At 36.8% G+C, this 24,620-nt stretch overlaps 1 protein-coding gene across 11 annotated transcripts in view; it reads left to right on the top strand.

The window, feature by feature from the left end:
• Window positions 1–20,872, top strand: part of KCNAB2 (potassium voltage-gated channel subfamily A regulatory beta subunit 2) — a 189,057-nt gene extending 168,185 nt beyond the window's left edge. For 7 of the 11 annotated variants that reach the window (XM_075604953.1, XM_075604957.1, XM_075604954.1 and 4 more), the window contains 11 exons: window positions 404–448; window positions 1,254–1,298; window positions 1,384–1,427; window positions 1,797–1,883; window positions 4,614–4,658; window positions 9,810–9,895; window positions 10,747–10,867; window positions 12,369–12,463; window positions 13,248–13,368; window positions 14,485–14,573; window positions 15,146–20,872. In XM_075604953.1, coding sequence (XP_075461068.1) covers window positions 404–448; window positions 1,254–1,298; window positions 1,384–1,427; window positions 1,797–1,883; window positions 4,614–4,658; window positions 9,810–9,895; window positions 10,747–10,867; window positions 12,369–12,463; window positions 13,248–13,368; window positions 14,485–14,573; window positions 15,146–15,235 — 868 coding nt within the window. In that variant the 3' untranslated portion in view covers window positions 15,236–20,872. The remainder of the gene's footprint in view (window positions 1–403; window positions 449–1,253; window positions 1,299–1,383; window positions 1,428–1,796; window positions 1,884–4,613; window positions 4,659–9,809; window positions 9,896–10,746; window positions 10,868–12,368; window positions 12,464–13,247; window positions 13,369–14,484; window positions 14,574–15,145) is intronic. The other 4 variants (XM_075604958.1, XM_075604959.1, XM_075604951.1 and 1 more) reach the window with 1 other exon arrangement.
• Window positions 20,873–24,620: the final 3,748 nt, after the last annotated feature.

The following is a 24,620-nucleotide window of genomic DNA, read 5'->3' on the forward strand; positions in this document are numbered from 1 at the left end:
CTTAAGTAGGGATATCCTGAAAACCTGGCCTGTTTGCGGCCCTCGAGGACTGGAGTTGTGCAGGCCTGTAGCTAAACCAATAAAAACAAGATACTGTATCAATGCACAAATTCCTTTTTGTGGGGCACATTCTCCTGATTTTTCTTGGTTTTCAAATCTTTTAACAGATAGACATATATGGTGCTATATTTACTAAGCAGCCTTCTGCCATAAGACCCCTCCTGGAACTGGAAGACTCACAGCCCATTAAAATGAACGGTCAGTGAGCTATTTGCAGCAGCAGAAGACGGCTCGATAAATATGGGCCATATCCTTCCATTATTTCAAATGATCGATTCTAATGACATGCATTTTGTCCATAAAGAATATAACACTTAATGCTCATTGAAACATTATTTTGTAGGGCTGAAGTTGTGTTAGGAAATATCATCAAGAAGAAAGGTTGGAGGTAATTATTCTGCTATTTTAATGTTTGTGCTTTCCAGCTCAGTGATGAATCTTTCATGTGGTGAACAGTTTCATTTTAATTTTTACTCTGAAGGGGGAAAAGACCGTAATAAATAATAAATGGACATTAAAATAAGTGCGCTTAATTTGAGATCTCCCTGTCAATTGTGAAACTCAATTACAACCTGCTTTTATATTTGAATGTAAATATGATATAGCTAATAACTTAATAAATGTGTTTTTTAAATTCATGGTTTTCAATGAAAAAAACAAACAAAATGCATCCGTTCTTTCCTATGTCAGAAATATCATGCAAGGGGTTCTGGTGCCAGTCGGGTTCGCTACTTCATTAGCTAGAATGAAGGGAATTATTTATTCAAAATAGAAACCCGAACTGACCGTGATTTGGATCTTGGTTATTAGTAGCTGTTATTTATTTATAAGGCTTGAACATATTCTGCAGCATGGACAATGGAAGTGTGAGATATACAGGAGGTTCTCCATAAATATTACAATATCAACATACTGATACATTGGGAAAGGTCTAAAATATTATAGATGAACAGAACATTCTTGGCTTACAGTATATAGAGATGACTCCGTTTTGATAAGGTTTACATATTGTAGTTAACCATTCGTTATACATACAGTACATTCGTCTTTACCTTAACACTACAGCTACGCTAATTCACAGTCCAAGCCCAACAACATATTACAGTCATTTTAATGCGTTATGTAGGCCTAGAAATTTGTCTCTTCTTACTCTACTGTTAGTTTTTAAAGCATTATCTGCTCTCTTTTTTTAGGCGGTCCAGCTTGGTTATTACTACCAAAATCTTCTGGGGAGGAAAGTACGTGGCATTCATTTTCTAATTGCTCTTGTAATAAACATTTCTACATAAAAAATGCTAGTAACACATTTTTGTTGTATTTTAGGGCAGAGACTGAAAGAGGTTTATCCAGAAAACATATCATTGAAGGTATATAGTGCACATTAATGACCCTTTATCTTTTTTTAGTGAACACAGTTCATTTGCTAGCTTTGTAACTGCCCATCGTTAAAGATTAAATCAGTAGTTGACTAGTTCGGGATTTTTTAAAATATTTTTTCCCCCAAGCACTTCACCCGAATAAGCACATTTTGCTGCCATTATTGCCAGTTACTTTAGAAACGTTGGGGCAGACTCACCTGACCAGGCGTTAACTCCTATTGACTTGAATGGGAGTTGGCGACGGATCGGGCGTGCTAACCCGTAGCAGTGCTTAATGACCCTGCACCTTTATACTTGGATGTACAATGCTATGTTCTGCCGGGTTTTTCATGTTATGTTTGTTTTGTTTTGGCCTAGGTTTAAAGGCATCATTAGAAAGGCTGCAGCTAGAATATGTGGATGTGGTTTTTGCTAACCGGCCAGATCCTAACACTCCAATGGAAGGTAAGATCCTAATCCCTCTTTACCAAATAGTGTTTGCAGTGACACCTTTGTGCCAGCTGCTCTTTCATCGCGGCTGGTTGGTTTGTTAGTAAATGTATCTTTTTTAGGCATGAGAAAGGTAGCCAGTTTTATTGAAGAAGCTCAAATTTCGCCTCTTTTGAAGCCAGGAGTCTTTCATAAATAAGCAATATATTTTCATATTTAAATGTAAAAAAATTGATGAAGATTGGTCTTGCTCTTAAGTGAATTATCACATTTTTTTCTATGCTTTGCCTTGGTTGATAAAATAAATAAATGTGTACACTATAACATACTGTTACGGCCTTAAAATCATACATATACATACATAGCCAGAACGTTATGTTAAAAATACAACTGGCTCACCTTCAAAGTGCACTCAAGTAGGACAGAGATTAACTAATGACCATAATATGTTTATTATAGTAAAACTGTGATTGCCTTAAAAAAATTATTAAACAATGATTTGGAATTTTTAAAGGTTTATCCTGAGAGTGTTTGTAAATATTGTGGCCTCAAGATTATTATGTTTTTTCTGTTCTTACCTTCTCTCTCCCTCCCGTCTCCCTCCCGTCTCCCTTCTCTCTCCCTCCTGTCTCCCTTCTCTCTCCCTCCTGTCTTCCTTCTCTCTTCCTCCTGTCTCCCTTCTCTCTCCCTCCTGTCTCCCTCCCGTCTCCCTCCCGTCTCCCTCCCGTCTCCCTTCTCTCTCCCTCCTGTCTCCCTTCTCTCTCCCTCCTGTCTCCCTTCTCTCTCCCTCCTGTCTCCCTTCTCTCACCCTCCTGTCTCCCTTGGACATCCATAAATCTGACTTCCTGGTGTGGAGGAAGCTAAAAACATAAGAATATTTTCATCATTGTAACCATGGTTTTACAATTATTTAAAATTAGTTTTTCTGATTTTTAGAAAAAAAATGTAAGTGCTAGTTTTATTCTATTAATCCTATTTCTGCCATTAGTTCAGTCTGGTCCACAATGGGACTGCACCATTAAATCTACTGTAGTGTATGGATGCCGTTAAACCATGAACTACTGTGTTTTTATTTTCATAAATATATCATTGGGAGGTTTGGAAATTGAAGTTTAGTGTGGGCTTTACTGTCTTTGGCTCTCTGGTCCATCCTGTCTTTACAGTGGGTTATTTGACATGCAGGGGATGTGCATAAATCAGATTACTTTATTATTGTAGTGGAGTATGCAAGATTGACACCTGCCACATTCGCATGTATATGAATTCAAGGGAACATTTTTAAATGTATTTACTCCATCAGTCACATTTGAATACATCGCCATCATTGATTCCGCTCGATCCCACAGTACACAACCTTAAATAAGCGATGAACGTTTCACCTCTAGAGGGGTCAGAGGACAACAGAGAGGAAGCAGTTGTAATTATTGATACCATTTTGGGGGGTTGGTACTCAAAAAGCAGAGTACAGTATACTTAATAGGATTCTGCACCATCACTTTATATAGTATAGAGCAGGATTGGCCAACTCCAGTCCTCAAGGGTCACCAACAGGTCAGGTTTTCAGGATATCTGTGCTTCAGCACAGGTGGCTCAATCATTATGACTGAGACACTGATTGAGCCACCTGTGCTGAAGCGGGATATCCAGAAAACATGACATTACCTGTTGGTGACCCTTGAGGACTGGAGTTGGCCTCCCCTGGTATAGAGAAATCTAAACATGAAGTTTCATTTGTTTCCATAACCCATTTTTGACTCAAATCACTTGGCACATCCTCCAAGTACATGCAGTATTGAGCTTTTCGATTTCAAATGAGACTGTTTGCTTGGGCAACGAATCCTTCCAGTGCTAAAATAAAAGTAATATTGTTAAAATAATCATTTCTTTCCTAACAGGACGTCATCAAAGTTGTTGATTTATTTTGTCATTAAGTAAAATACTTTAACTTCTGGTTGCTGAGGAAAGTTTATTTAATAGAAAAATATTAATTCTGCTAGAAATGAAAGCCTATCTTTGTTTGAAACATTCATTAAAAAGTACTTTGAGGTATAGGTATACCTGGGCATAGGTGCAAATGTTCTATTGAACTCTTGATGTAAACCGGATATAATGTAAACAACGAATGACATTTACAGCAACATGGCGCAAAGTAGGGGTGAAACAGGATCTTTTACTATTTGACATTCCATTAATGTTAAGTTTGGCAGATAAGTCATCTGTTTATTCTCTAGCTTCCAATTGAAAGCAAGTGCTGAAGATGGCAAAATTGGTACTGTTTTGTGATAAGATTTTTTTTGTCTGATAAAGGTTTAGCAGATTATAGTATCTCTTTATTTTTGTCCTCTGCAAATGTAATGATTCATTGTTTCCTATTTCCTGACTACATACCTCTAAACCTTGATGTGCTAATTTCATAGAAATCTTGAACACATTGAGCTTATTAATAAACACGATGTATTATTAGGGGAGGCAAAGTATAATTGTTTGCCCTTCCCATGAAAAACGATCTTTAATGAAGGGCCAGTTAACAGGTATGCTTCACTTTTATGCCATAAATGTGTCTGCTTATTCAACTGTAAAACTTTATCTTCACACAGATTTCTTTTTCTCTTTTCTTTTTTTTTCCTGTGGTACTTCAAACAATGAGTGGTTCTCACATTCTATGCCCCATGCCCTTTGTGTCAAACAATGCAATATTCCTGCAGGTGTAAACTCTGGTCTTCTAAATCTTTCTTTTATCACCAGGGGACCCATTTAGTTCTTCCAAGTCAAGAACATTCATCATAGAAGGTACATAGTACCCACAGTCTCGATATTGACTTCTGTGTCCAGCAGGCATTTTATGGGACAGATAATGTATTTTTATCTATACCATACAACTGTTACCCTTCCCAAGAACTTTATCCATAAAATGCATAAACAAAAATGCCCTATAAGAACATCTTGCAAGTAAAATATACTATTTTATTTTATAATCCTTTTAATTATTACATTCCCCCATTGCCCTGACTCATGTCTCATATCATTACTCTTGTTCTTTTTATTTTTTTGCATGGTTATGTATTTAAACAGACTGATGTCTACTTGAAAGCCGTACAAATTCTGCATCATTAGTGTTGTTTGGTTGATTTTGTACCCTTTTCTTGAAACACATTACCAGTTATAGCACTTCTGTAATGTGAGAAGACTCAATGATGCTTTTTGATCTTCAAGAAATATAAAATTGCATCTTTTTTTTTCTTGAAGAGAATACTACAGATGGGCAAAAGATATTCACTGCAACCAAATAATATATATACAAAAATTGATTATTTTTGACTTCAGAGTAATAATTGTATTCTACACGGTATATAGTTTCAATAGTTAATGAAGCTGCCATTTGTCACGTTCATAACTTGTTTCCGCGAACATTTCCCATACGCTGCAGCATTTGTCTGGTGTCAACCAAGCAGCTGACAATACATTACAAAAGTAAAAAAAGTGGGGGTTTGTAGTGGTTTACATTTAATGTGTTTAATGTGGCTGCTAATATTGTTCCAAGCTCCAGAAACTCTGAAAATCATTCCAACAATTTGCCAGTATTTCCATATTGCCCAATTGTAGTAACTGTTCCCTGTGCTTGTGACTGACCCTTTTCATACCCAGCAGCCTATTGCAATGATATTCCAATGGCCCAGTGCTTTCCTGGAGGACTTGTCCTTTTCAATAACCCCAGAACCTTGTTAGCTAGTTGCTCTGTGACAGTGCATGTGCATATCTAATGTTCTATGTGGATGTGGATTTCCCTTTTTGGCATGGGTCTATAGCTTGAGATATATACAGTACATTTGGAAAATGAATTTTGCATGATTTAGAGAGTTGGGAGCATTGGTTTCCGAAAGTGTTTCTAAAATATTAACCCACCATCAAGATCCAAAATGTAACTTTTAATATATGAATTCACTTTAGGATGCAGAAAAAGATGTACCCAGGCACAAACTTACAGTACTATTGCCGTTTTCTTGTCATAATGTGAAACTCGCATGTTAAACCTAAATATTACTAATTAAGAGTGAGATCTCCCAAGATGTGATGGTAATAACATGCCCTTATTGTATTTTTAGATTAGTAAATATTTGTTAATTCAATGTAGAGACATAAGAAATACATATTGTTGACTTTTAGATCTCAATTCACAAATACCTTACTCTGAAATACTGTACTTTTAGAAACACTTGAAATTAACTTCATCATCAAAGCAGCACATTTGCAGTATGCCTTGCAAGCACTGTAGAGTGATTTCTGTGCTCTATACCAGGGTCGTCAAGACCCCCCCCCCCCCCAACAGGTCAGGTTTTAAGGATATCCCAGCTTCAACACAGGTGGTGTAGTCTTCGACTGAACCACTGATTGAGCCATCTGTGCTGAAACTGGAATATCCTTAAAACCTGTTGTGGGGTCTTGAGGACCGGAGTTGAGCACCCACTGTACACATTGTTTATACACATCCATGCAACCTTTTGAATCACCGTAGTAGTGTTAATGAACTACAGTACATAACTAATTCTTACAACATATATGCTCATTTATATTGAACTCACACTCTTTGAATAAACACATTTTTACAAACCGTGATCATGGTCTTTAAAAAGATAAACTTGGAATAAATACAGTGTACTGTATAGCATTGAACTGAACATTGGAAATACTCTCAGTAAAAGTTGGGAATTGGAGTAGATGATGTACACAGACTCTGGGATTTGATTTAGGGGTTTGCTTGTTTCATTGTAATATCCTTTTAGCGGTGTACAAAATAAGGCATTCAACATTGCTTAATTGGATAATCTCACCCTTGCCTATTTAATGGACCAAGGGTTGGATAGTGATTACATTGCACTTATAAAGCTACTTTACACCCTGTAAACTTCTCAAAACTAATCTATTACATCCCCCTTTATTTTATTAATGGTGTTTGTGATCCGGTTTCTCCAGTCTCACAGTATATTCCACAGTTTCCCCAAAGTTAATACAATTAATTGATACCAAATATAAACCCCATACAGCGTCCGTATGGAGTACAATGCTTAAAATGAAAAATTAAGAAAAGGCCCTTCAATTTCTGTCATCCACTTCTTTATTTGTCTTTATTTTATTAGAAGCAGAAATACACGTGCATATTCATATGGTAGGAAGTCAGAGGATATGTACCCGTTTCATTTTGTTTTAATGCCATGAATTTCAGTTTTATTTGCAGCTGTGATCCACTTTCTCTAGTACTGATTGTTTTTGTTTTTTGTGGGGGACAAGTAGAATATTTTTTTTGTGTGTTCCTAAGTTTTTTGTTTTACTCTTTTACCATAAACCCAAACTGCATTAACTTATTTTTAATTCACAATGGGCGGAGGTAACCCAGGGAACATATCCAGCCCATACTGAGGGTGCACATCCCCGGTACTCACTGTTCTATTTCTGGCTGCACTGCAGAAGTATGTACTGTACCTCTTTATTGGTGATCACTTAAATTAGTGAACTCAGTTGGAGTGTTTTGAGAGGTAAGATTTATTGTAAGAAGATCCAGTAAATTTCAAGACACTTTTATATCATATTTAAGAAGCATTTCACAGTTACCATGTTTTCTGCAGACAACAGGTGTTTAAAATGCGATCTCTAGTCTGTTTGTTGCAAAAAGAAATGCACACAGCGCACCAGGGATTAGCAATGTAAACATTTAATAAGATCTCAATGGATCTAACAAGTAAAATATCAGCTAAAATACCAATTGCAAAATACACAATAGGTAAAACAAAAAATCAAACGAACACAAATGAATTCACCCAATGGGAAAGAAATGAATCATGAGTGCAAATCAATGAGTGAAATTACTGGAGTAAATACAAATACAGTATTCCTCTAAATAGTGCAATCAAACAGTGAAAATGGTGAAGTAAATACAGGTACAGTTTAAGATGAAAATCTCCTACAGGTGAATAATAAATCAACCCACAGTGATCATAAAATATACTACTCCCTTAAAACAAATGAAACACCAGGAAGTCCCAGCGGTGATTCGAGCAGCCGTGGAGCAGCTGCAGCCCGGACTGTTTCAACAGCAGCTCCCTCGGCGTCCCGCTTGGCATTCCATGGTTAGTGTTGTACTCCCCTTTTGAGACCATCATTTTAACCCCGTCTTCGTGCATTAGTTATTCATGAATTGGGGTTTGTTTATTATTGTCTTTGTGTTCACTTCACCGGGTTAACACATTATATGCATATATGTATTATTGTACTGTATATGCACCTTAATTTTACTTTGTTTTAAGGGAGTAGTATATTTTATGATCACTGTGGGTTGATTTATTATTCACCTGTAGGAGATTTTTATCTTAAATTGTACCTGTATTTACTTCACCATTTTCACTGTTTGATTGCACTAGAGGAATACTGTATTTTCTCCAGTAATTTCACTCATTGATTTGCATTGGTTTGCACTCAGGGTTAATTTCTTTCACATTGGGTGAATTCATTTGTGTTTGTTTGATTTTTTGTTACTGTATACCTATTGCGTATTTTAGCTGATATTTTACTTGTTAGATCCATTTAGATCTTATTAAATGTTTACATCGCTAATCCCTGGTGCGCTACGTGCATTTCTTTTCGTTTGTCTAGAGTTATACCCTTAGGGGTTAACTCATTTTAGGTGATTGTGGGGAGTGACTCCTTGCACCTAGCAGCAAAGGGATTGGCTTGCAGATACAAGACCACACGAGCGCGGATTCTCGAATTGTGTTCATCAAGTCTGTTTCTTGACCTACTGTAGTATAATTTACTCACTGAGCTGATCCACCCAGTTCATAAATATGCATTATACACAACTTTAATCACATGATACAACATCACCAATATATCTAGTGTATGCAAACATTATTGTATAGAATAGTTCCCAGTCAAAATAGATCATTTGTAAAGTTCACACACGTGGTGTGACAAGTAACGGACTGTGAACGGCTAGCTATTTTTATATAACTATCCATTGACCTTTATTTTTCATTTTTATTCATAGTGAAATGTGTAATAATCTAAAACACACTCAAATATCTTTTAGTAGTTTTAAATATTGGTCCATAGTCTTTTTTGGTATTTATGATATTTTGTGCCTGGAATCATTACTTTATCAATACTGCAAACGTAAATCTGTGAATGTCTTCTGCCATTTAGGCTAATCTCGTCTTCACAACCTTAAACAATGACGCATACTCCCAATATTTTCATTATTTGTAGTATGCGCTCAATTTTACTCATTTAGTCAGGAGATAAAAATGCATTTATTTTATATTAAGAATGCTCTTGATATTACATCTGATCTTCCTAGATGATACAGTACATACTTTATATTTTGAAATTCATGTTCTAGCAAGTTGTATCTACAGTACACTATTGTCATGCTTTACATGTACAGTCAGATGTTTATCTTTCAGTTGCAATGGATGAAGATGAAATCCATGTCAACTATATACTCCATACCTCCTCATATAAGCTTCTATATTGCTATTATAAATGAGTTATAGCAAGCTATTTGTGTTCTGATCATTTTCAGGTTTAGTGTGATAGAAGTAGATTATTCTACTGCTATTGGTACAGGTGTTTTTAATGCAGCTGTTGATAGTTGTCTTGTATGACTCCCCTTCATTTCAACATACTCCTGCTCATGTTTTGGTTCTTACTTGATATTTGGAAAAGTAATAACCACAGGAAAAGTATTTAGTTCACTTTTGTATTTTTCCTCCAGCGCACTTAAACACTGCTTTAAAGTGGAAAGAGATGAATTACACTGCTTGCAAGATGTCCTTGCAGCATACTTACCCTGTTGGTGTTGTAGATTTAGCTTCCTGCATGGTATTTTGTATTGTTTCTGGGCATAACTTTGCCTTTACTGTCCCACCTTCCCTCCATTTCTCTCAACAGAAACTGTACGAGCAATGACCCATGTCATTAATCAGGGCATGGCAATGTACTGGGGAACATCACGCTGGAGCTCTATGGAAATAATGGTATGTCTTCCTTTTTCAGACTTCACAGGATTATGGTTTAACGTTCCCCAGTCCTATGAATAACACTATACAGTAGTTTCTTTTTGAGTTGTATCTCAAGTGCTTGTCATAAGGATACATTTACACAAAGCTAGTAATGTTGTTGTAACTGCGCCTTGATTTAGTTTCGGTTACAAGAGCTGGTTTAAGAATCCTACTGGGCAAAGGACTAGTGCAAATGTAACATCATTTGGACAGAATGTGGCCCGTGGCAAAAAAAAACAAAAACACAGATTAGTTGCAAATGTAAAAAACATAGAATTGATGGTAATGTATGTAGACAAGAGCATGTTAGAGCTGAATGCTTCCAGGCCTATTTCAGCTTCATTATTTTTGGAGTTGAATGAGCATTTATCTACTTTGCGGTACAGTGAAGCAAGATGTATAGGAAGTGGAAGAGAAGCGTACAGTAAAGGATACAAGGTTCTGCTTCAGATGGTTTACATCATTCACTTTGGTTAGTTTTTTACATATACAAAGATCTTCTTGTGCACGTTACTCCTTAGTTCATTGCCTCTTGTCCCTATAATGTACATATTTACTTGACAGAGTCAAACAAGCACCATTGGGCGGTTCATATTTTAGAGATGAACAAGTACTTTGCATATCTCTTTGTTCTTGAGATGTTTAGAGAAACATATTATCGAACCCATAACACATACAACCATATTTGTTAATCAACTGTTCATGTACAGTAGTCTTTGCATGATTGCAGAGCTTTATTTGTGATATATTTGTGGTTAAAGAGCATGGTTTCCTAACTTACCACATTCTACAAACAAAAGTGAACAATTTTTCTTCTCTCTGCTTAGGAAGCATATTCGGTAGCACGACAATTTAACCTGATTCCTCCCATCTGCGAACAAGCCGAGTATCATATGTTTCAAAGGGAGAAAGTAGAAGTACAACTCCCGGAACTTTTTCATAAGATAGGTAAGATACCACTACCATATTTATTATGCCACAGCTTGTAACAAAAATAAACTATTAAAATACAAAGCTGCACATGCAAACTGTAATTGTAATGAATAATACAAAAATGAAAAGCATTGAGAATATTCACAGATAAACATTTTTTATTTTCAATCATTGCCTATATTATATATAGAGCTGAAATTCTATTTGATCCACCTAACATTGAAATATCTGTTTGATCAGTAAACAATATACTAAAATGAAGATAACATTTGTTGTTACAAGATACTTGATTGTGCTTTACCTACATTCCTTTATAGGTTCCACTCTTAAGGGAACTGGTCCGTTTCCATTTATAAATGTGTAAACTTTGTGGCATAGATTAAACTTTTATTGTTAGATCATCAATGGTTTTCCAGCAAAGGCTCAAATGGATGCTTACTTCATTCTCTTCCGATGCTAAAAGTTTGTGAGCTGGCACATACTGTATGAGGATTACCATCAAATACTTAGTAGTATTTAATCAGCATTTAGAAATTAAAGTTCCACATACCTTATACTGTATATAGGTCTATTACTTGAGCATATCACTAGAGAACAAGTCTAAAAAAGCACATTTATTTATTTATAAAATATTTTACCAGGAAGTACTGTAATACATTGAGAGTTACTTCTCGTTTTCAAGTATGTCCAGGGCATACAGTTAAGAGTTAAGATGACAAATAATACAGGGTTACAAATACATAGTTACAAAAGTGATCAGGGTATACATTATATACAAGACATTGCATGCACAGTTAAAGATAATATATATTATAGGCGTATGTAACAGTTACAGACCAGATTAAAATGTGAGACAGCTTTAGTTTTGAAAGAACTTAGACTGGTGGTGGCTGTGAGAGTCTCCGGTAGATTGTTCCAGTTTTGGGGTGCACGGTAAGAGGAGGAGTAGCCGGATACTTTGCTGAACCTTGGGACCATGAACAGTCTTTTGGAGCCAGATCTCAGATGATAAGTGCTGCATGTGTTAGGGGTGAGGAGCTTGTTCAGATAGACGGGTAGCTTACCCAGAAAGTATGTGAAGGAAAGATGAACTTTGCACCTAGTCTCAAGTGATGACCAATCTAGTTCTTTGAGCATTTCGCAGTGATGTGTGTTGTAGTTGCATTGTAGAACAAAACAGCATATTGAATTGTAGAGGGTAGCAAGTTTGCTAAGGTGGGTTTGGGGTGCCGAGTGTTTCAGATTTATTTTAAAGGTAAAAAGGAAATTGGCAACTCTTGGGTATGACTGGTTTCCCACCACACTTGGACAACACACACAGAATTTAGAAGCATTTAATAATCTTGTCCATGAGCTTTTACATGCTTCATGCAGTATTTCTAGTATCCTAATGTTGGTCTGCAATGCCTAGAACAGATCATTAGAACTGATGTGCATCATTGTAGCTCTTTAATACGGAGCACACACTTTCATCATATTAATGTGTTTTGGGTTTGTTTGTTTTTTCCTTTTTTAGGCGTGGGTGCTATGACTTGGTCGCCACTAGCCTGCGGAATCATTTCTGGGAAATATGATGGTGGAATCCCACCATATTCTAGAGCATCATTGAAGGTACAAAACAGTTGGTAAATGTAATTAGGAACTGTTAACTTTTAAAAAAATCCCTTTTCAATAAAAAAAAAATAGATTTTTAGTCTGGCACAGTTGTAAAAACGTTCAAAGTGAATAAATAACTACTATCGGCGTAATAGATTAAATCTTGGTGATTGATGCCTTTAAAAATAAATAGAGTACTTTAAGTCATTTAAACTATTTTTAAATGGGTGGGTTATTTGTAATAGTTAAACAGTCCTGACGCCTGCTCTGTATAAAAAAAAATTTATATTGTGAACAGCAGTCATAGCACCAAGCATGCTATCTACCCAGGTAAGGTTAAAAATCACTTACGTGCAAAAAAATACACATGAACTGATAACCTCTCATTTTTATGGGTCCTATACTTGAGTTTGTGTGACACTGAATGCTTTGCTATCTGAGTTGTGGCTTGTTGTATGTTTATCTGTTTATGAACCCGAAGGTATTTTCTACTAATGAGGGAGAGTCAGTCCAGTTTCTATGGCAGTTCTCCACAATAGAATAAAATGGCTATACGGGTGGTCCTCGGTATCCGACGGTCCGCTTTCCGTCAAATGCCTTATCCGACGCCACATAATGCAGTCTGCTGGACGCATTATCCGATGTCGGAACCGCTTATGGATTAACATGGACCCACAATCCGACGCCCCGTTATCCGACGGCGGTTTGCGGGACGCATTCCGTCGGATAAGCGAGGACCGGCTGTACACCTTGTTTTAAGCGTGTCATATTTCTGAAATGATTACTGTTATTTTTAAAGGGTTATCAATGGTTAAAAGACAAGATCTTAAGTGAAGAAGGAAGACGGCAACAAGCGAAACTAAAAGAGCTCCAAGCTATTGCAGAGCGTCTGGGCTGCACCCTTCCACAGCTAGCCATTGGTAAGTTATAATGCATAGGTTTAGGAATAAAGCTCACAAGTCGTGTACCTGTGAAAAACTTTCAGGAAACATTCAGATTACCCATATAACTAATGTGTTCACTTCTAAACAACATACCGTATTTCCTCGATTCTAAGACGCACCCTTGATTTGATAAAACATGTTTTGGGGAAACCTCCCTCACCCCCACTACATTAAATGTGCACATTTTTTTTAACTAGCAGACAATAGCATACATTTATCCACACTACACTATACTACAGTACAACTTTCTGCTCTGCACTACATTCATTGGCTCATGCGATACTTACATTGTCTTCCGCTCCCTCTGCAACTGCTGCAGTTCCGGTCGGGGTGGGGCTTGGGGGTAGGTGGACCGTGGTCTGTGCAGGGTAAGATTGCCAAGCTGCTGGGTACTGGAAACATCCCCGTTGCGGCTGCTCCAGATGCTCCCTTCTGAATCTCCTGCAATTCACCAGAAGTGGTGGGGGGGGGCCGTGATTGGAGCCAGGATTTGCCGAACTGCTGCTTGGCGCTGTATACATCCCTGCTGCAGCTGCTCCATCAGCGTCACCTTGCAGATTTTCTTTCTTTTTTTTTAAAACATCGATTCTAAGACGCATCCCATTTTCAGACGTGAAAATGGGGAAAAAAGGTGTGTCTTAGAATCGAGGAAATACGGTATATGCTTTTGTCAATGGTTGAGTAAAGGAGTCTCCCATAATTGTTGGCATCACAAAAAAGTAAGCTTGTCAGAGTAAATCCAGTGTTGTAGGAGGTACAACCTATTTCCTTTAATTGGGGACGCCTAACCAATTCAGTAAATTTCAATCTTCATAGTGTAGAAGACAATGTAGGCCCAAGCGAGAGCTCTCAGCAGAAGCATGAATGCATCCGCACCCATGCACTTGTGTGTCAACCAAAGTGATGTGAAGGTGCACCTGTTCAGCAAGTGCTACTCAAGTCACACAAACAAAGTACAACTATTCAAGAACATAAGATCCTACATCGCTTGAATGTAATCACCTATAGGATGTACACAGGAAAGTCTAATGCACCAAACCACTTCATTCTTTTTTAGCCTGATTTCTAATATTTGGGTTTTAATGTTTGTAGCCTGGTGTTTGAGGAATGAGGGCGTCAGTTCGGTTTTGTTAGGTGCATCTAATGCAGACCAACTTCTGGAAAATATTGGAGCAATACAGGTTTGTTTCATTTCTTTTTTAACATTTTTTAACAATGTCATTGTAGACCAAATAAATAATAGTGAAAGTGCGACCGTAGATTGTGTGATGTCCTATGCTTGATCCTTTATATTACAATGTAAAAATTAATGGATACTCAATCATTTTGTAGAAGTTAATATTTTGGGGCCCATGTCCATTTTTAAATCAGGCCAGCTGGCCTGCTTTAATTTGTATTTAATATATGTGACTAGAGCAGTGAATTGGACCAATGTGACATGGGCAATACAATGGACTCGTTGGGGCAAAAATCCTGTACCCTTTTACAGATTACTATTAAAACACTTGTACATATTACTTTTTCCTCTGTTTAATATTTTGTTCTTATTATTGATGTAAAAAATGAAACCAGTGTTTGTGTATCTCTGATACTTCAGATCTGCCCATACATTATTTTCTTTAGATTTCTGCACTGCTAAAGTTTTAATTTGTTGTATCAATATGAAATTCTAAACTTTTGTGTAATGTTGGCATATGGAATGAATGGCCTACTACTGTATTTCTGAACTTCTCTTTTTATTCCCTTAACACAGGTCCTTCCAAAATTGTCATCTTCCATTGTTCATGAGATTGATAGTATTTTGGGCAATAAGCCATACAGCAAAAAAGATTACAGATCCTAATGTGGAATGCTAAGTCAAGGGACTGTTACAGTTCAACTGCAATTCTCTTATTCGCCTGCTTAAGCTTTACTGAATCAAAGTGGAGTGTGGTTGCATCAAAGAATACAACATTTCCGGATCATGTCAGGAAACTGTTCAAAGTATTAATGTACAGTATGAAACCATAAGCTTAATGTATACAAATACTCATTTGTTTAGCTGCACAAACGTGGTCACATGAGAGTTCCTGAGGGTAATGGAATACCCTTGGAACAATATCACTTTCACATTAAAGTTGTCCAATTTGGTGAGTTCAGACATCATTTCAGTATTTCATCTATGGCTATTGGTCACAATGTAAGAAATATGAACTGTTACTGCATTGTGACATCCTAAATTTGTATGTTCTGTTGACTTTTCCCAAAGTGTATACACGAGTATTACACTCTCTCAATGGTTTGGATCAAAACCATGGGGATTTTTATTATGGTGTTGCTTAAATCAGCTACAGTATCTAATCAAATTATATCACTCATTGAGGGAAACAGATTTTCACATTTTAGTTTTTACCCCACTTGGTTAATAATGAAGTACTGACTGTCTCAGAGCAGCTATTCATCATTTTTGCCACTTTGTGTTTAAGTAGCTTTATCATAGAGACTGCTGTGCCTCCTTTTTGAATTGCATCACAATTCCAAAGAAATATTTACATATCTGTCACGTACATCTTAAACAGTGATTAATACTGCTACAAAAAAAACCCTCTGTTCAGGGGTTCAAGTTATATAGGTGTGTGTGTGTGTGTACACAGTGGTGTAACTACTGCTAGGGCACGAGTCGGAACCCTCCCTCCGGACTCGTGATGAACCTCACCAAGCAGTTACAGAGGCCACGCTGTCTTCCTCACAGCAACGCAACAGATTTCCGGAGAAGTGGGGCCTCTGTAACAGAGCAGCCCTCCTCCAACATTGTGACGCTGCATTGCCATTACGACACACTGACGCAGCGACGTTCCCAGTGGCGCCTTACAGCATAGTTACTCCACTGTGTACAGATAAACACACGTGTATGTACAACACATAAACAGCCCAGCTACAAAGAGACCCTGGTACTATAAATCCTATTTGTTTGAAAATGAACTCCTTTGTTGAAGCTGTCCCCTGCGTTGCTTTGTGTCGCTGCCTTTAGCCACATCCTTTTTAATAAGTTCAACTCCAGAACCTACTGCTCTTGTTTTGTATAAATGTGACTACTGCAGGTAGAAAGACAAAAGGTTTATATATTTTAGACAGCTCTATTGTATGAGCAAATTTTGCTACCTCTCAGGGTTTCTTTCTCTGTGTATTTAATCTACTATGGGTAGCTGCAGCTACCATATCAATTTGGAGCAGGTTGCCTGCTGTCCCTGGTTATTGTTTTTGTCCCCTTTCTCCCTCTGAAAAACTGATGCAAAATGCCTCTCTGCACAATCTGAAATGATACAGATAAGCACAGCTGTGCTTACTTGTGTTGGAAGATAGTCTGGTCGAAATGATGGTTGTTTGGATAGCCTTATTTTTTTGTCCAAAGCCCCCTTTTATGTTGTTTTAAAATGCCTATTGTAGGAAATCGTATAATACATATTGGCTCTTAAACAGCAAGATGTAAGCCAATGAAAAGATATTTCCTCCAATGCAAAATGAGTTGCACTTAATGATGTAAGCAAAATTTCATGATCCATAGCAGTTGTAAAGGTTCAGGGTTTAAAGGTGTACATTTGTACATGGTACGTCAGCAATATTGGTACTGCAGCAGTAATATGTTGAAATCATGCCAATACTTTGAGAGTACATATAATATACCTGGTGGTAAAATGGTGTCTAATATTCTCCATTTTCAACATAACACATCTGTGATTAGATGGAACTCTGAAAAATAAAATGTCTAAACCTAGGGATCCAAAATCTAAGAAGACAAAAAAAATTACATTTGTAACACGATTCACTTACATTAAATTTGACATTAATGACACTTACTTCTCGGACTTCACAAGTGCGCTTACTTGTATTATCACATACTTTGGTGGTTAGTTGCCAGTGAAGTGTGCAGATAGTATCTTAATGTTCTTAGGTAAGAGTGGATTCGTTTAGTGCCTAGTTTCAATCTAAGCTGCCATATGAGTCAAATATAAATACTAGCAAGGCTTGCACTAATTCAGGGTTAAGGAATGGATTCGTCCTGGAATTTGTTTCCTCCAGACGATTCATAAAATGTGAACCGTGAGGGTGCAGAAGTAATGGAATACCGTTCATACTTAACGTATCTGAATTCTCTATTGCTTTCATTGCCAAACCTTTGCAGCACTAGAGAGGTTGTGTGTACATTGTTACTACAAATTGAAAATGGAATATGATCTGACAGAATATCATATTAAATTTACTTTGCATAGAGTGTCATATCACAACTATATCAGGTGTAGGAAGTTAGAGAAGAGAATAAACAAACCCTGAAAAACCTGCTTTGACCAGAATCATAAATTAAATATATATGTTGTCATATCAAGGCTCAGATTGTATACTATTTGCCGGATTGAAGTTCAAGTTGACTTAACTCTTAATGCCCTTTTGGGTTGTCACAATTTATACTTCATTACATACAGTAAAGTAAAAGCACTGAGAAGCTCAATCAGAGGCTCAGTTGAAGACTGCACCACCTGTGCTGAAGCAGGGATATCCTGAAAACCTGACCTGTTGATGGCCCTTGAGGACTGGAGTTAGCCACACCTGCTTTAGTCCACTCTCTCCCATTTTTGCATTCACAGCAGATGCAATTACAGCTTGTCTCTTCGTAAAAATCTCAACATAATCCAGAGTCTTATAACGCCTAAACTTTCTTCATAGAAAGGATGCTTCTTTCTCAACAATAGACTATTTTAAACACAAGTTATTTCTCTGAAAAATGATATTTATCTCACTTAAAGTATACATTATATTAACGAGATTTAATTTTTCCTCCTTCCAGATTGCAACTAGCCTAGAAGCCCTTGCTCTCAAGAATGAGCATATTCCCTTAAGCATGACAGGGACATCTATTGCTATTTTAATTATTGATCATATAATTGGCATAGGGCAGCTACTAAATTCAAGTAATATTGGACATTTGAACTATCATGTTCTGTTGTGTGCCTTGAGATAAACTAGCTATTCGCAGCAAAGATTTATTTTGGGATCTTCTTTGCAATGAGTTTAGAAATAAGGTATCTGGAGGCCACAATTCCCCACACTTGTCAGTTTGTCCCTGTTTTTTTTTTATAGTAAACTTAACAGCATTGTTCTTTAGCAAGTTATACATCAAAGCAAAATGGTGAAATATAATTTTATAGTGTATTAGCCAGAAAAGCTATGAAAGCAAATCTGTATTAAATGAAATTTGCAACAACTTGTCATGAAATAAGTATCTTTTGTGGCACCTTTTCCCTATTACATCCTCACCCCATCTTGAATTTGACTAGTTGCGATCTTGAAGGTTGTATCTTAATAATTACTTGTGCCAGCAGTTTAGTTCTGCTGCTGCAAAACATTTTTTAGAGGTGATATTAAATTACATATACAGTATTATGTCAACTGAAACAGATGACTTATTTAGACTATTATATACTGTACATGTTACCTGTATTACATCAGAAACCTTTTTGACGATCTAGAGAAAATTAATAAGAGACGCACTGCAATGTGAAACGCTACTCTGACATGAAAATCCAGTCAACTACTTTGAAAGCAATGTGCTGCATTATGTATAACAAACTGGGTACATATCTGATTTCTTTATGCATTGTAACATTTGCGTTGCTAACAAACATGTCATTAGTCATCTGAAACATGATCATGTCAATAGCAGTTGTACAAAATGTAGTTCATTAACATTGAACCCATCAATTAATTGTATACTTTAGCAATATATTAATTCAGCATCTATATTTTAGTTTTATGATCCAATCTCAGGAAGAAGAGTATGAAGTACAGTATTAGGCTACTGGTGTCTATAGGCCAGTGTTTTTCAACATGTTTTTCTCTCTGGGCACCCCTAACAGTGCTCAGTTGCTGAGGCACTCCTACAACAGAAAACACAGGACAGAGAGACTGTCACGGGAGAAAGAGACAGGCAGTCAAAGGGGGCAGGGAGTCAGAGGGGCAAGGAGAGGGAGCTAGGGAGTCACAAGTCACATGAGTCAGAGGGGGCAGGGAGTCACAAGAATCACAGTGGGTAGAAAGTCCTAGAAAACACACACAATAGGATGGTCACAGAAAAACAGTCTGACCTCTGCTGTCCTTGCTGCTTCCTCCTCTGCTTGTCCACACCCAGCAGGTTGCTGACACCTCCTGATTGATTGGCTGCTGCTGGGTAATGTAGCCAATTAGGATAAAGAAAACTGCCCTGCTCTGGGAGATCAGGGAAATCCCCCGGCACCCTTTGGTTCCTCTCCCGGAATCCAAAGGTGCCATGTAACCCCATTGGGAAACACTGATCTAGGTTATGGCTGTTTAATATCCCAATTATACAGTATCTGCATGTTTACATTTTATCAAAGAACAAATCTAATGGTTCAATGTGTATAATCGCAATAGAAATTGGGATTTTTCTTTTTTTATTACAGAACTAATTTGATTAGTGGTACACTATGTTGTGATGAAATACTTTATACACTTAAGTGCAAAGATGATTTGGAACCATGGGAAAAAAATACTATTTGGATAACCAATTAACTGCACTTTTCTCATTTAGACGCTACTCTTTTTCTTCATCATTAAATTTTCCTTCAGTCTGAACCACATTTTTATGAATGAAAAGGAAGAAAAATGATGTGCAAAGAAGGCATACAGTACATTAATGACCAGTACACCGGCAAAGTTTTATTATTTCACTATGATCACAAAGTGAAAACACCCATCTGCATATACAAATAAAAACAGAAACGCCCTATCTTCATTATACGCTCTTTTATGGGGGGGCTGGCATGTTAACCACCACACCAGACATCTGCTGCTACGCTTTTCCCCGTTACCCCAGAAAAATGCATGCTTGGATTAAACTTCAACTAAAATGCTTTGGATGGAAGGCACTGAATGTAATTGATTATTGCACCTCCACTTTCATTTAATCGCATCCTTAAAGTGATTTAAAAAAAAAATGTTTCAACTATTAAGAATTATTAAATGTTTTCCTGAAACTTTACTTATTTCGGATTATAATGTTCCAATTTTTACTACTACTAATAATAAAAACAAAATGTCAGCATATGTTTGTAAAGACATCATTGTTATGTTTTGCAATGGTTTAATAAATATGCGTTTTGTTGGCTGTTGACAATACCATGCTTTAACTTTACATTCAGGAAGCCCAAGCGTTGTAACCAGTGACGGTACATTGAATCTGTCTTCATCATGTTTAATCAGTGTTATGTAAATAAAAATGCTGTCTTTTTTTATATGTATGTACATATCTTGGTTAAACTGAACTGCATATGTTGTAAACTGAGATTGCAGTGTGCATTGTGCTTTTGAATGAATGTTCAGAGATTAACAGCTAATGTATTTATGGATGACCGAATAAAAAAACAAAAAACATTTGGCTTGCACTGTATTTCATGTTTGAACTAAATTAAAATGATGCATCACTTTACACTGCCATTTTATTTTTTTATTTGAATGTAATAATCTGTAGCAGCCAAATAAAACATAATAGACTGTCAGATACTATTTTAGGTTCTAAAATTGAGGTTTAGGTGTTTAAATTTTGTGGACCCGACATTAGCTAGAGACCCCCTGTTTCAAGTCTATTTTTAAAATGAAAAAAGGTTTCACCAGGAGTGCTGCTTCAAGTAGCTCAATGAAAAACGTGCACATAATGTAATTGCATTTAAGCCATTTTGTGCAGGTGCTTAGCACTGCATCTGTTCTCTCTATATATGCTTCTTAGCAGTCTTCCCTAATGCTTAAATGTTATTGAGCAACGGGAAGATTTTACAGTAGACTGAATAGGGGTCAAAGTCTCTATATAGATTTGTTATATAGATGCACATGGTTGTGCACTTTTTAGTAATGAATTGTTACCATGCTTGACAATTCCTAAAGCTAACCAAGATCCTTCCTGATTTTACGCACAAAGCAGAGTCATTGGTATATCAAATACAAAGAATTCAGTGCAACTTCTGAGTTTCAGAATAGAAACCAAACACAAAAAGCTCTGTAACATAGCAAGATGGCGATGAAAGGAAAGTAGCTACCCAAAATACTAACAGAAGATTAACCTGTCTCATGTTCACGGTTGTGTTCAAGTGGCTGCGGTCTACACAACCTTTCTTCCCAAATGCCTCTGTGGCAGTAGTGGCGAGCCTGACGGTCCTTTGGTCGTTACATAAGCACCATACCATCCAGACTCTTGCGTACTTCTCAAGGATGTCTTCTTTCTACCCCTTTTGTATCTAAAGCCCTCTCCCGCCTTAAACCTTTTTCACTGACTGCCCCACACCTCTGGAATGCCCTTCCCCTCAGTACCCGACTAGCACCCTCTCTATCCACCTTTAAGACCCACCTTAAGACACACTTGCTTAAAGAAGCATATGAATAGCACTGTGAATATTCTAAACACGATACATAATGCTTGGCCCCCTGCAGACGCACTTACCAGAACTCCCTCCTACTGTCTCTGTACGTTCTCCCTACCTACCAATTAGACTGTAAGCTCCTCGGGGCAGGGACTCCTCTTCCGAAATGTTACTTTTATGTCTAAAGCACTTATTCCCATGATCTGTTATTTATATTATCTGTTATTTATTTGATTACCACATGTATTACTACTGTGAAGCGCTATGTACACTAATGGCGCTATATAAATAAAGACATACAATACAATACAATACCATACACAACCCCAAATTAGCCAGACCTCGAGTCTAGGAATCTTCCGATGACTTTACATTCATTACGCTGCATTTTTTGTTTTTTAAAAGAACGTTTCCGTTAGTAAACATTAACTGAAACATGGGAAGACTTTCACGTTTTTAGCCTTTCTGCTGTGTGATGTCACGATGTTGAGAAGAAACCGCCCAGCCATTCTACTTGGATGAAGGTCAAATAAGCTATGATCTACTCAAAATACCTGCAAAGAAAACATTTTGCTTAAAGGGTTATTCCATTATTTTAACCTTCCTTGTTTTACCACAGGGACCCCCAGTTTCAGATGGTCATTACTTCTGCCCTTGCACATAAAATGGCTACAGATAGGATGCTGCAAGCGAGTTCAGCCATAGTGTTGACCTATGGAGACATAGAATCACTGACTTTTGTATCCTCACCTTTTTTCCCCCTCTACAGTTCACGACAGACATGTTGGGGTTCAAAAGCTCTGCACAACAATACTGTATATCCATGTTTGTCCATAAAAAAATGATCACAGCCTACAACAAAGATAGAAATTTGGACCCAACATCTAATCAATTATGTTACATTGCTTTTATTATGTGGTAGTAGGTAATGTAATTAAACAAATATGAGAGAAGATTGCAACTTGGAGTGCGGTGTCAAATTTACACACAGTTTTTGTAATGCTGAAAAATGCTAAAGGATTCTCCAATCAAATCTGTAATCTGAATGAAAAATTTACAGGAAATTGACGTTTGTACCTACATTTTTATTTACAAGGCGCCAGTCATGTATGCAGCATTTTCAAGTAAGGACAATACAATTTAAAGATACAATAAGAAAATCAGCCATCATTATACACTGTAGGTAAAGAAATTGTTAATAAAGAAAAGGAATTGAACAAGTAAGTGGAACTCCATCTCTTAAGCTTGAGGTCATGCTGTTATTCCCACAGCTGGAGTCTCTTTAACGCCATTAATATTTTATTAATAGTTCAAAGGTTCAGTTTATTATGAAATCCTTGTCATGCTGTGAGTGAAGCCATTTGCGTATTCTACTTACCACTGGTCTATTTCTCTATTTCTAGGAACATTTATTACAAAGAAGGATGGGGTAGGAACCGCGGTGATATGTCCAATGTTTGCAAAGTAATTTAAGTAGCTCTCTTCATTTACAACATATGCTGGAGTTTCAATAAAATGAAAGCCACATATCCCTTTATTATTTGAACATTTTCTTTAAAATATGTGTTTGATTACCTTACAGATGGAGGTCAGCGTTCTAAAGCGCTCTTATAGAAAATCACGATGGTGATTACTTGACATCAATATTTCTCAGAAATCAAACCCATTTATCCAACCTACTGTGTAATATACTGTATTTTGACTATCGCCTCATCAATTCGCCATGGGCTTAGATAAAATAACACGGGGGACATTCTTGCTGGGATGCCAATCTGTAAACAGATAACCGAACAACAAATACTGACACATTTCAACAGTTTGAATTTCTGACTAGTTCAAAAGTTGGAGGATAATTATGGATTTGTAGTTTATTTTTGTATCTCTTAGTAGTCATGCAGTAGGATAAGTGATACCTACTGTTACATACCTGAAGAAACCCTGCGTCCACAAAAAATACCTTTTAAGTACTAACAGGAAATCTTTGCATTTCGCTCTGCAGCTATTAAAATAACACTGAATGCGAACCAGATTGCCATATAAGCAACAACACAATTTAATTTTTTAAGGATTTATTAAAACACATAGAACAAAAACATACACACATAATACAAAGTAAATGTGACTGCGTTGGTTACAATGCTCCATAGACCAAAAGGACTATTCTTCTCTGCATATGATAGCGAAAAAGCAAAGCCCAAGTTCTTCTATTTTTAATCATTGCGTTTCCGATACTGAATCTGATCACAATCAGATTAATAGCATATCTGAACAACAGTCAATTTATTTAAGCAGTAAAGGCAGCGAATTCAAGGTAAGGGTTTTCAAGTGTCATTTGTTAATGCTGAGTAAACATGTTTGAATCCCTTTGATGCCAACAGTAAGTGCTTAGTTGATAAAAACAGTCTGCTGATACTTATAGTGCCACAAGTCAGTCTTTTAGTGGAATGTTTGTAAATATACTGACAACGTTCAGTACAGTACTTAAACTTCAGCAGAAAAAGGGCATTTCAAGTCGGAAAGAATTCTCTCTTAGCTTTCAGTGTGAAGAGGGGCAAAAGTTTACATTTTTACAACTTTCTATCAGTTTATTGTAGCATAAAGGTTACTGCCAACTTTGTAAAATGCCACCACATTATAAAGATTTAGCAAGTCATTGTAAAACAGGTATAAATTATGGTGGTACAGTGTTATGAAGGGTTAGATCAGCTGCACTAATAATGTCTTCATTACATTATAAACAGACCCAATTAATCGGGCCACCAACTAGTAACATTACAGAAGGCTGTCCTTCAAACCTGGCCAAGCACTGATTCCAGATTGAGT

Source organism: Ascaphus truei, chromosome 6 (assembly GCF_040206685.1).
Source record: "Ascaphus truei isolate aAscTru1 chromosome 6, aAscTru1.hap1, whole genome shotgun sequence".
NCBI lineage: Eukaryota > Metazoa > Chordata > Amphibia > Anura > Ascaphidae > Ascaphus > Ascaphus truei.